Source organism: Schistocerca gregaria, chromosome 3 (genome assembly GCF_023897955.1).
Source record: "Schistocerca gregaria isolate iqSchGreg1 chromosome 3, iqSchGreg1.2, whole genome shotgun sequence".
Taxonomy (NCBI): Eukaryota; Metazoa; Arthropoda; class Insecta; order Orthoptera; family Acrididae; genus Schistocerca; species Schistocerca gregaria.
The window spans coordinates 474,048,346-474,062,172 of NC_064922.1; the positions used below are offsets into that span (position 1 = coordinate 474,048,346).

The 13,827-nt window shown below is 41.5% G+C and overlaps 1 protein-coding gene across 2 annotated transcripts in view; it reads right to left on the reverse strand.

Moving 5' to 3' along the window:
- Window positions 1-1,156: 1,156 nt before the first annotated feature.
- Window positions 1,157-13,827, reverse strand: part of LOC126354997 (uncharacterized) — a 304,832-nt gene continuing 292,161 nt past the window's right edge. Inside the window, exon 6 of one of the 2 annotated variants that reach the window (XM_050005116.1) lies at window positions 1,157-1,952. In XM_050005116.1, coding sequence (XP_049861073.1) covers window positions 1,884-1,952 — 69 coding nt within the window. In that variant the 3' untranslated portion in view covers window positions 1,157-1,883. The remainder of the gene's footprint in view (window positions 1,953-13,827) is intronic. The other variant, XM_050005115.1, reaches the window with a different exon arrangement.

Below are 13,827 nucleotides of genomic sequence, written 5' to 3' on the forward strand. Positions count from 1 at the left end.
TTAACAGTTACCAAGTCAATTATAAAGAGCAGAACGAGTAATAAACTGAGTGCATCGACCCTCCTATAATAAACAGGAGAATTCCGCCAGTAAATGTTTTCTGTTAATATGGAACAAACCTCTAGTCTCAATAAGCAAAAACAGTAAGCACTTCCTTGATATTTAATTTATGGAAACCGATCGATTACGTATATCATACTTATATCTTAGAAGGTATGAGTTAGGCGATTTTATCATTGTTTGTCAATTTACTCTCTTATTTTCATATATTTGATATAAACTATTATTTCTGTTATATTTTATACATCTATCATACTGCTAACCTTAGCACTGTTACAATCGCTCAGAAATGCGCACACGGCCAGATTACCACCCAGTTTATACATTAACCTGAAGGGTTATGTTGTTAGATGTTCGGAGCAATACATGCAATAGTTGACGCGAAAGCTAGCAAGATTTACTTAGCGACACCAAAACCTAGCGAAATATTATAGTTGTGATGAAACATAAATCGCATATGGGGAAGCAGCAATAATAATCTGAAGCACTCCATTGTTGTATGTATCTGTTGCGTAAAACGAGACAATTGAGTGTTTTGCCGAAACTTTCAAAAACGTAAACGGTAGTAAATTTGTGAAATAAATGAAAATTCAAATACGCCTGTTAAACAGTTTAGAAGAATCAATTTAAGCGTTGCATCAAATGTTGTCAATTGACTACAATCCATCATGATAGGTCTGTGTAAATATAAATAATTTTGCCAACGTGTTAGCGAGGTGCTTAAAATGTGTATTTAGTTTAATATTTGTGTGTGTATGAAACCGGGCGTATACATTAACAATGCCCTATCTATACATACAGCAACGTCTACAATAAGTGAAAAGCTGAAACTGAGTTTACCATGACGTTACGTATACTAGTGCTGTTATCTGTTCTGTGACTCAATGTTTATTCCGAAACGTCTAGCTTGAATTTAGATTTATATGACATGTCAGAGTCATGTTTCTCCCCACAATAAATTCAGTTATTATTGGGAGGGAAACTACTGCCTTCAGTGTGGTAATATACAATGGGTATTGTCTTCTTCATTGAAGATGAAGATTATTAAAAAGCGAAGTCATTATGAGGAGCAACATGATCTCTGCATGCTTTCTTATCAGGTGCTGAAAGGTTTAAGGAGAGGAATATTGGATAGGAGTCATTAGCATTGAAAAAGCCACTTGTAAACAACGTTAACATAAATATTGAACAATCTGTAAGAATGCATTGCAGTTACATTTAATATTTTAAGATATTTGATGTTATATGCTACTTCAAATTGAATAACAATCATTCGAGTCCAGTAAGTATTACATACTCTAAGTTCGATGGTATAGAAACAGGGGTGTGCTGGGTAATGCATGGCTAAACATTCGTCAACATGCAAAATTAATTTTGTGATCAAGTGGAAAAATTTCCGAGGTTTAAATATTTCCGGGGAAACTATTTATTTCGCGAGAGACTGAAAAAAGAGGTCATTTTTTGAAGGATTATAATTCAGACGGATACATCGAACTGTCTGGAAGAAGACGTATACAGAACTGAAATTCTAATGGAGAATGTAGAATCTACCTTCAGTTAACTACATGTTTTCTTACGTTCTTGCCTGAAGCAAGATCACTACGCTCTTTTAAAGAAAGGTAAAAGAACGGAGCAAGCGGAATAGTAATCTCGACAAATAGAAGAAGAGGAATCGGAAGTGTAACATTAGTGGAGAGAAACAAACATAGGGCGCAGGAAAACTACTTCCTCGAATTGCAAGACAAATGAGAGTCCTTTCGTAACTATACTGGAGCGCTGGTAGCGGAAAAAAGGAAGGCTAGGTGTGTGGGGGCCGGTGAGCGCTAGTAGTCGTAGTCGGCCGCCGTCCTCTTGGGCCAGTTGTTCAGCAGCCACGGGAACATGGCGGCAGCCTGCCAAACAAACAAACACACCAGTGTTACGCTCCTCACACAAATTTATTATCCACAATGTATTAACTACAAACTATGCACAGGAACTTTATTACATTGCTTATTGGGAAAAACGATTAAGGGGCTGAAATTACGACGGTTGTTTTTTAAGTAAGGGCCGTTCGCGCGTATAGTCCCGTAGTTCGCGCGGACGCCGCAACAAGCCACCGCGCCACTTGCCGGCATCCTTCCCGTTCACAGTGATGCAAGTTGCAGCTCTATAGCTGACGTGTACGCAAGACTGTGCTACTTTATAATGTTTACGATTATTGAATCGCCCGCCACGTGTAAGATACTTTCAGTGATACTTGTTTGAGCGCGAGAGGCCTATCAGCTACAGAAATTCATCGTCAGTTAACAGAAGTTTATTGCTTGAATGCAATGAGTGAAGGTAAAGTGCGTCAATGGGTTAGAGAGTTTAAAAATGGCCGTGAAAACGTCCATGACGAAGAACGCTCAGGACGGCCCTCTGTGATCACTGATGATTTCGTGGCTGCAGTCGAAGCAAAGATTCGTGAGGACAGAAGATTCACAATTTCCACTGTGTCAAAGTGCGAGTTTATGGCAACTGTGTTCTAGGACCGGCGCGGTGTTTTGCTAGTGGACTTTATGCCACGAGGAACGAAAATCATCTCAGATGCCTACTGTGCAGAGCAATTAAAAACAAAAGGCGCGGCATGCTGACAGAAGGAGTTTTGCTCCTGCACGATAATGCTAGGCCTCACACCTCTCAAAGGACTCGGGATTTGATTGATTCTTTTGGCTAGGAAGTTTTGGACCATGCACCATACAGCCCCGACCTTGCTCCTAGCGATTTTCACCTTTTCCCGTTACCTGAAACACCATCTTGGCGGGCAGCGCTTCAATGACGATGATGAAGTGAAAGCAGCCGTTAACTCTTGGCTATCGGAGCAGGCGGCCGAATTCTTTGAAGAGGGAATTTAAAAACTTAGTTGTACAGTATGACAAGTGCTTAAATAAACAAGGCAACTATGTAGAAAAATAGGTAAAAGTGTGTAGAATCAGAAAATAAGTTTTTTTTACAAAAGTATTTAAAAAATAAAAACGACCCTTACTTAAAAAACAACCCTCGTACAAATGACAGTTCACAAGAAAATGATCTAAATGCATATTTGGGAAGCTGATGTATGGGTCTGTTCTGAGTAAAAAGAAGTGAAAGCGATTTCCTGTATAATGCCGCACTCTGGGATGATTAAGTTTAATCTCTAAGACAGTGCCTGGTCTGCACTTAGAATATAACTAGTATAATTGAAACGGTCGACAGAAGGAGAATTGCTACCGTCTTTAGCGAAGATTCAGGTAAGTATTATTTTTGAAACTACAGCAATGGCCTAATGTATGTCCTTTTAAGAGTAGTTATAGTAATATTTGTTGCATGTTTAAATAGGGTGTCACTTTGAAATACCACTTGTACATCTTGAGGTAACATCAACACATTGACACAATAAGTTATAAGGTGCTTGACATGGTCATAAAAATGGCTCTGAGCACTATGGAACTTAACAGCTATGGTAATCAGTCCCCTAGAACTTAGAACTACTTGAACCTAACCAACCTAAGGACATCACACAACACCCAGTCATCACGAGGCAGAGAAAATCCCTGATCTCGCCGGGAATCGAACCCGGACGCGGGAAGCGAGAACGCTACCGCACGACCACGAGCTGCGGACGGACGTGGTCACACATACGTGGAATACGATAAACATTTTGGTCTCTCTGAAAAGGCGAAGAAACACTTTAACATGTATTTGTTCCTCAAGACAGGAAGGAAGCAGTTTTATAGTGAACATGTGTTGTAATATGTACATCATGTATGTTTTACCACAAAAACCTCCAAAACAGAGAACTGTAAATAAAACGTTTTTGCATTTGTTCTTGTTTTAATTTAATTTTTTTAGGTTTCCAGGGATATAAATATATTTAAAATATTATAAAAAACAGTGCAGATGCGCTACAGTCTCTAACCAACTATAAATAGGCAAACGCACCACTAGGAGCAAAACTATCTGATGCTTCGACAGTAAAATAATTTATAAATAGGCATTTAACTTGGGTAGTCATTTACTCAGTTTGCTTCAGCAAGCACTTGTAATCTCAACCCCTCATTTATCCCTATAGCTGTATTATTTTTGTGTTCAATTCGTAACAACAGTAATTTACAGATCATATAAGTCTTTTTTTCAAGTGCCTGTTGGGACGTCCCATTGACATTGATCACTACAAAAACTATTCCTCCAGAAGCAAAATAAAAAAAAGTATCAAGTAAATGTTGTTTAGCCACCAGAGCGGCATTAACAGTGGCATTAACCAGTGTAATTGCCTTTCTTGTAATTTTTTCGTTACGAGGATGTGTACACCACAAAGTTCTCTGTTTAGCGCTCTACATCTTTTTAATTCATGTCCTCTATTCAATACGTATTCAGAAATGTGTCATAGCGATTCACTCACACAACCATGACATTATTGAATCGAAACACAAAGTTCACTTTGACTCTCCTACCATAATGTAACTCGTCCACTTGACGGTAAAGAAATGGAAACACAATGATAATGCACCCCAGTCCTTCATTCAACTGTCTTCAGTTGAGTACACTGAAACCCATGGAAGAGAAGGTAGAGTTGCTACTCATCTGTAGGGAATGTTGACTAGCCAACCAGCTACTCCAATAATGTCCTCTTATGTACAATACAACTCATTAGTACAGTACTGTAGTACTTTTAAACGTTACCGTTGTGCAAAACTTACATTCTCCACAGATGTGTATCTTTTCTACCTTCTCTTCGTTGGGCCGCTCCCGCCGGAGGCTCGAGTCCTCGCTCGGGAATGGTTGTGTGTGTTGTTCTTAGCATAAGTTAGTTTAAGTAGTGTGTAAGTCTAGGCACGGATGACGTCAGCAGTTTGGTAGGAATTCACACACATTTGAACATTTTTCTTCGTTGGTGTACATTGCACACAGTCAAATCTTCAGCTGAAGCTGGTTGACTGAGTGACTGCTGAGTATTGTCCTCGCGTTTTCATTTGTTTACTGTCACTCCACGTGAACGAGTTACGTTACCTCGGGTTGCTACATTGCGCCTGGTACAGGAGGTTCAAAGTCAATTTTGTGTTACGTTCTTAATAACGGCATGTTTATGTGAATGGTACACTGGGGTACGTTCCTGGACAGGTACTGAGGAGAGGAATTTAGTTATAGGACAGAAAAGCATGGTGCTATTTACAATAACTACAAGAAAGGTGGGCAGGCTGATTAGTATCCCCCTGAGAGATAAACAGCATTTGCTCGATACATTTTTTTTTTTTTTTTGCTTCAGGACAAAATGTTATTTTGTATGCTTAAGGTAAATGGGCCGTTCTGCACAGTACAAAATTCTGTGAATTTGATTATCATCTGAATCACATAAAAATTGATGAAGTAATTATTAAAGTGACAAAGAGTAATTGACTGTTAATACGTACAATTTCTTTAGTTTTATACATTTTGAAGCAAAGGTACCAAAACGTTTGAAGTATGTAGCATAAACACATAATACCAGTAATTGCCATTGGATGTGAACATTTAGCCATATCAGAAAAAAAAGTTATGGGAAATATGCATATGTATTTTCGTCAGACGATGAATCAGTCAGTAACTTTGTATGACAGTTGTACCTGTACCAGGTAAATAAAAGATTGTATAACACAAACCCATAAACTAAAGTGCATTCAAAGGGGTATCACCTTGAAAGAAATGGCTCTAAACTTCGCAGGCAGTCGTATAACTACAATACATGGCATGAGATTGGATGGTGGTGTGTTGGGGCTAATGGGCGCTCAACATCGAGGTCATCAGCGCCCATGAGATTGGAATGCGGGTATCTTCCTCCACTCTACAGTGTGACACGTATCTAAGAGATAACTATCTGCGCACGGTGGTGTTACCCACAGTTCAACAATTATTTGCAAAAAATGTTATACTATGCTTTTATTCTAAGCTTCTATTAGTCCATCTACCCTTTTCCTGTCTCTGTCTGTCCATCTCCTCCCTCCCGTCTATCCATCTCGTGCTCCACCTTCTCTCTCCACATTATCACCCCCACCCCTAAAGGAGGCTGGTGTTTCTTACCTCCACACTATTTGGAAACTAGTATGTCTATCAAATTTGGTTTAAATCGTTCCAGGGATTAAGGATGAACTTTTTACCTTTAGGTATATTTCACATGTATTTAACGTATTTCACAAGTTTTTGTACACATATTTCATCTGTATCTCCAGCGAATTTCGCCCTGATGTTTCGTTTTTACACAGCTCAATGTTTATGAGGTCGTACCCTATGTGATCAAAAGCATCCGGATGCCCCCAAAAACATACGTTTATCATATTAGGTACATTGTGCTTCCACCTACTGCCAGGTACTCCATATCAGCGACCTCAGTAGTCATTAGACGTCTTGAGAGAGCACAATGGGGCGCTTCGCGGAACTCACGGACTTCGAACGTGGTCAGGTGATTGGGTGTCATACGTTCGTACGCGAGATTTCCACACTCCTAAACATCCCTAGGTCCACTGTTTCTGATGTGATAGTGTAGTGGAAAAGTGGAGGGACACGTACAGCACAAAAGCGTACAGTCCGATCTCGTCTGGTGACTGACAGAGACTGCCGACAGTTCAAGAGGGTCGTAATACGTAATAAGCAGACATTTATCCAGATCATCACAGAGGAATTTCAAACTGCATCTTGATCCACTATAAGTACTATGCAGTTAGGCGGGAGGTCAGAAAACTTGGATTTCACGGTCGAGCGGCTGCTCATAAGCCACGCATACGCAGGTAAATGCCAAACGACGCCTCGCTTGATGGAAGGAGCGTAAACTTTGGACGATTGAACAGTGGAAAAACATTGTGGGGAGTGACGAATCACGAAACAATGTGGCGGTCCGATGACAGGGTGTGGGTATGGTGAATGCCCGGTTATCGTCATCTGCCAGCGTGTGTAGTGCCAATAGTAAAATATGGAGGCGGTGGTGTTATGGTGTGGTCGTGTTTTTCATGGAGGGTGCTATCAACCCTTGTTGTTTTGCATGGCAGTATCACAGCGCAGGCTTTCATTAATTTTTTAGCACCTTCTTGCTTCCCACTGTAGAAGAGCAGTTCAGGGATGACGAATGAATCTTTCAATACGGTCGAGCACCTGTTCATAATGTACGGTGGAGTGGTCACATGACAATCACATCCCTGTAATGAAATGGCATGCACAGAGTCCTGACATGAATCCTATAGAACACCTTTGGGATGTTTTGGAACGCCGACTTCGTGCCAGGCCTCACCGACCGACATCGATACCCCTCCTCAGTGCAGCACTCCGTGAAGAATGGGCTGCCATTCTCCAAGAAACCTTCCAGCACCTGATTGAAGGTATGCCTGCTAGAGTGGAAGCTGTCATCAAGGTTAAGGGTGGGCCAACACCATATTGAATTACAGCATTGCCGATGGAGAGCGACACGAACATTTACAGCCAAGAGTCAGCATACCTTTGATCACATAGTGTAAATTAAATAGTTTAGCCTAATGCCCTAGTTTTTCAAGCATCTTAGTGTTTATGGCAGCATATCCTCTGAACTGCGTCATATAACAATATATTTTGGTAGGTACATATACAAGGTGTTACAAAAAGGTATGGCCAAACTTTCAGGAAACATTCCTCACACATAAAGAAAGAAAATATGTGGACATTTGTCCGGTAAAGCTTACTTTCCCTGTTAGAGCTCATTTTATTACTTATCTTCAAATCACATTAATCATGGAATGGAAACACACAGCAACAGAACGTACCAGCGTGACTTCAAACACTTTGTTACAGGAAATGTTCAAAATGTCCTCCGTTAGCGAGGATACATGCATTCACCCTTCGTCGCATGGAATCCCGGATGCGCTGATGCAGCCCTGGAGAATGGCGTATTGTATCACGGCCGTCCACAATATGAGCACGAAGAGTCTCTACATTTGGTACCGGGGTTGCGTAGACAAGAGCTTTCAAATGCCCCCATAAATGAAAGTCAAGAGGGTTGAGGTCAGGAGAGCGTGGAGGCCATGGAATTGGTCCGCCTCTACCAATCCATCGGTCACCGAATCTATTGTTGAGAAGCGTACGAACATTTCGACTGAAATGTGCAGGAGCTCCATCGTGCATGAACCACATGTTGTCGTACTTGTGAAAGCACATTTTCTAGCAGCACAGGTAGAGTATCCCATATGAAATCATGATAACGTGCTCCATTGAGCATTGAGCATTGGTAGAACATGGGGCCCAATCAAGACATCACCAACAATGCCTGCCCAAACGTTCACAGAAAATCTGTGTTGATGACGTGATTGCACAATTGCGTGCGGATTCTCGTCAGTCCACACATGTTGATTGTGAAAATTTACAATTTGATCACGTTGGAATGAAGCCTCATCCGTAAAGAGAAAATTTGCACTGAAATGAGGATTGACACATTGTTGGATGAACCATTCGCAGAAGTGTACCCGTGGAGGCCAATCAACTGCTAATAGTGCCTGCACACGCTGTACATGGTACGGAAACAACTGGTTCTCCTGTAGCACTCTCCATACAGTGACGTGGTCAACGTTACCTTGTACAGCAACAACTTCTCTGACGCAGACATTAGGGTTATCGTCAACTGCACGAAGAATTGCCTCATCTATTGCAGGTGTCCTCGTCGTACTAGGTCTTCCCCAGTCGCGATTCATAGGCTGGAATGTTCCGTGCTCCCTAAGACGCCAATCAAATGCTTCGAACGTCTTCCTGTTGGGACACGTTCGTTCTGCAAATCTGTCTCGATACAAACGTACTGCGCCACCACTGTTTCCCCGTGCTAATCCATATATCAAATGGGCATCTGCCAACTCCGCTTTTGAAAACATTGCACTGACTACAAAAACACGTTCGTAATGAACACTAACCTGTTGATGCTACGTATTGATGGGCTTGATGCTAGTACTGTAGAGCAATGAGTCGCATGTCAACACAAGCACCGAAGTCAACATTACCTTCCTTGAATTGGGCCAACTGGCGGTGAATCGAGGAAGTACAGTACATACTGACGAAACTAAAATGAGCTCTAACATGGAAATTAAGCGTTTCCGGGCACATGACCACATAACATCTTTTCTTTATTTGTGTGTGAGGAATGTTTCCTGAAAGTTTGGCCGTATCTTTTTGTAGCACCCTGTAGTGGGAAATGTGCTTACAAGTGTCGCAAACAGAGTCAGTGGCAACAAAGTAATAAAGTTAAACGTCTTAAATGATGTGGCATTTTTTCATTCATCTTAATGTTTATGACGTCATAGGCTTTGAACTAAGGGTCGTACAATGATATAATTTTGCTGGTAAATTGAGTGATGTATGTGAATACTGTCTGGAAAATGTGTTACTAACGCAGGTAGCAGCAAACAAGTAATAAATTAAAACGTACTATTCCACGCAGCAGTTTTCTGCATGAACAGCGAAAACGAAGTAAGCGACAAACTCTTTTCCTTTCATCATTTTGTTCGGTCATCAGCGAGAAGGAGTTTTGTGAAGGTTTGAAATTTTGTACAAAGTTTGTTGCAAGACACTAAGTGCTCGCATTCTCAAACACAGGCTGAAGGATATATATATATATATATATATATATATATATATATATATATATATATATATATATATATATATATATCTGTGTAACGTATGAATACCTAATTATTACGTCGCGGTCCCCCAGCAACGTCAATATGAGGATGGTGGAGATAAATTTGGGGCAGAGATGGCATGCATCAATTGACTTCAAAGAAGAGGACGTGCCATTATGTTAAGTAAAAGAGAAGGAATAGTTACCAAGGTCCATAAAAGATCTCTGCTGATTCCACAAAAGTTGGCGCGGAGAACTATTCAACAACTGTCAACGTCAACGCTTCTGTAATGCGGGTGTAGTGAATCTCGATCAGCAAGCAGTAGTACACAAATGGCAAACTAAAGATCCCATGAAGAGGCAAGTGTTTTGAGACAAAGCACCGTGCCCTAATCCGTGGGACTGAGAAACACACAGCCACTGCCATCCCAACTGACAACTAAGCACTAAGAGTACTAGGGGTAGTCATAAAATTTTATCACTTCGAAAAAATAAACTTACATAATTTTTTGTTTGTTTGCAGAACATGTCTGCAGGTCTGTACACTAATGTCGCGCCACCACCATATCGTAGCACCCCACTAGAGGAACTAAACAAAGAGGCGTATCATACTGTAATTAGCTCTCTGTATTTGAAGGGGAATAACGTTCTAACAATCCATGCTCACTGAATGCCAGTGTATGGCAGCAATGCCATCATATGACTCGGTGGTTAGGTGGCACAGGCGCTTCCCTCGCTCTCAGACAGGGCTGGATGAAGAAAAAAAAGTGCCAGACCACATCTTTGTAAAGAACTGGAACTCATACGAGAAGTGGAAGTCCAGATGCTCGAGGAACGGCTTATCACAATCAAGACGATAGTGGATAAATTGAAAATGGGGCATGGGGTCAGTTTTCAACATCTTGCACGACTTTCTGAATTCAACAAATGCAATGACCCACCGGTTCCGAGACCACTCACACCCATTCAAGGAACCCCTCCAAATAGATGCAGTAGCGTTATGTTGGAGATGTTACAGGCCAGTTAATATGACGTCTTTAGCAGTGTAATCGCTATGGAAGAGGTTTGGGTGTACCACTTTGCCCCTGAAGCAAAGCAAACAGTGGAAACTTGGATTTATCACTGACGAAGGAAGTGAAGACGTAACCGTCATCGGGGAATGTACTGCTGAGATTATTTTGGGACGGTCGTAATGGGGTGCATACGGTTACAGTCGTAAGGCAAAAATCGATACAGGATCATTCGAGGACTCCCTTTTTTCCCCTTGTTCAAGATGCGATCGGCCAAGCCTTTAAAACCACAGTGAAAATCCGGCGAAGCTTTGCGCAGATGTGTTTTGCGGTGTCTCTAGTGTGACCGTCTATAGCATCACGTCACACTTTCAGTTTTGAGCTCACAGTGGTCATTTAGGAATATCTATAACGATAGAGTCTCCTCCCAAGTGTGAAGAGCGTACTGTCATTCGGTTTCTTCATACTGAAGAGTTCCTCATGACATCACGCGGGCCACATAACGTAACTGTCCTGCGTGGCAGCAAATTACGGAGGCGATGTTGTGCCAAGTTTGAAGTAGGACATACAGACGGTCATGATGGAGACGGTCAGGGAAGCAGGTGAATGTCAAATGGTTCAAATGGCTCTGAGCACTATGGGACTTAACTTCTGAGGTCATCAGTCCCCTAGAACTTAGAACTACTTAGACCTAACTAATCTAAGGACATCACACACATCCACGGCCGTGGCAGGATTCGAACCTGCGACCGTAGCGGTCGCGCGGTTCCAGACTGTAGCGCCTAGAACCGCTCGGCCACCCTAGCCGGCAGGTGAATGTCAACTGATAATCCTGTTTAGTCAGTGGATCAGGCGATTCGAGTAAATCGTGTATGAAGGACAATTCAGGACAAGTAGTGAGGAAAGTTTTCATCAGGCATGTCCTTTGTGGCAACGCTCGGCTGCACACTACAGCTGCATCAAAGACACTCCTGCAGCGTTCTCGATGGGAAGTGTTTGGTCACCCATCATACAACCTGAACTTGGCACCTTATGATTTTCGTCTCTTAGCTTACGTGAACTTCTGACAGTATTTTGGTACTGTGGACGAGCTCCAGACCAGTGAGAAGAATTAGCGGAAAGCACAGGTGACTGCCTTCTGTGATGAGGGTATTCGGAAGTTATTACCACGCTACGACGATTGCCTAAATCGGAGAGACGACTATATAGAGAAGGCGCAGCTAAATGTCACAGATAAAACATATTTGACTTTCACTACGGTTTCCATTTCACAGCAAATCGGACTTTTTTGAAAAAAGCTCTGGGTAGGTGGGAGTTAGACTCACGCTTTTTGGGTTCCTGCAAAACTTAATTATGTATTTAGATAGTTACCCATTTCGGAAATCGACAATTTCAACTATTTTTCCTGTTATCGATACTGCAGTGCATAAAAATATGCGACATAAATGGCCGTATCTTTTATTGCATTGACACAGTCGCTTAAATTTTTTACACCGACAGGACAGCGTAGACTTTAGTGTGTGACAACAAAATTTAACATGATACGTTTATTCCTTCCTGAGAATAAGGGTTCTTAACAGTCGGACAGACAGACAGACGGACAACAAAATGGTCCTATAAGGGTTCTGTTTTTATCGATACAGAAACAGAACTCTAAAGCTAACCCTCGTACTATCGTAAGCTCCTAACGAAGTTACGTGAGGCTGTCGCGGACACTGTCTAAGGGTATAGTTTTATTCAACGACAATGACCCAGCTCGTTCTGCAAAGAACACTACCACACATACTGCTTCTTTGGGTCACTAAATTTTGCCTCAAGGCGTCCTCCCCCCCCCCCCCCCCCCCCCCATCAGGCCCCACAACAACCAATCTCCGTATTCTGCTGACTCGGCATCCTCCAGTGACTACTTCCTCTTACTTTGGATGCTTTTCAAAGAAAATGTCTCCTAAACAGCCACAAGGTCTCCACCAACTTACTGGCCCTAGGGAAAATGTGATCGGATTGAAGGGCGATTATTTGAGGAAGAATCAACACTGCCGCCAGGTTTCATGGCCGCGTCTTCATTCTTTGGGGGTGATAATTAAAACTTTATCGCATCTATTATTAGAATTCGACATGCATTTAGTTGATAATTTGTACGTTGCGATATTCTTGCCGCGATATTTTGGAGGTGGTGCACACAAATTGGGCGTAGAGAATACATTTGCAGTTGTCATCAAAGTTGGCACTTTTGCGTTAAGTGACGGAACAGTTACCAACGCTCGACAACATTCTTTAGAGACATCTCAGAAGTAAGTGCGAATTTGCAATTACGTATCAACGTGAGCAGTAAGGAAGGTTCCATAAATGAAATTAGTATTGGCTCTCAGAGAGTACGCAGCTAATCCAAAAACTGCAGCTTTATAATCTCATAAAGAGACGGTTGCTTTGTGAGAAGGCAAAGTGCGCCGATTCGCGATATGAGAAACTTGAGAGCTAAATAGCAAATATTGATGTGTCGGTTTAGAACGGTTTGGGCTTGGCTTATGTTTCTTCGTGGAGCGTCACGTTCATGAGACGAGAATTTAAAAACTCTGTCCTTTTTGGCCAGATTTAGATTTCCTTGCTTTCTCTAAATCTATTAAGCCAGATGATGGGATGTCCACATTGGAAAGGATGTACTGTAGAACTCGTTATATATCTCTAATGACCTCGTCGTAGACGGAATATGAAAGCTTAAATTTCACTCATTCTTCCTCCGAGAGATCTATCACAGTACTCGTGAACTTAGCCACCTTAAAACAATGGATAATATATAATATTACAATCTACATTGACGAAGGAGAAACTGCTTGATTTCCCAGTAGCCTCATCATACGAAAGTCAAATGAATGTGTCAACACGGATTAAGTGGATGGGCTGACTTATATCTGTCTCAGATATCGCTTTATACACATGGTCACTGATACAAACGTGTGATGTAATTTCTTCATAGACCATGACTGACAAAAGAAGAATAAACTTTTATTTACTCAAGGCAGAATCTTTTTCTTAATCATATTTATTCATTGACCAAGTTTACATCACATAATTTCTAAGGAAATGTAGAGGACGGAGAACCAGCCATTAATAACATCACAACAGATTTGTTTGAAACAACTTTAAGAGACTGTG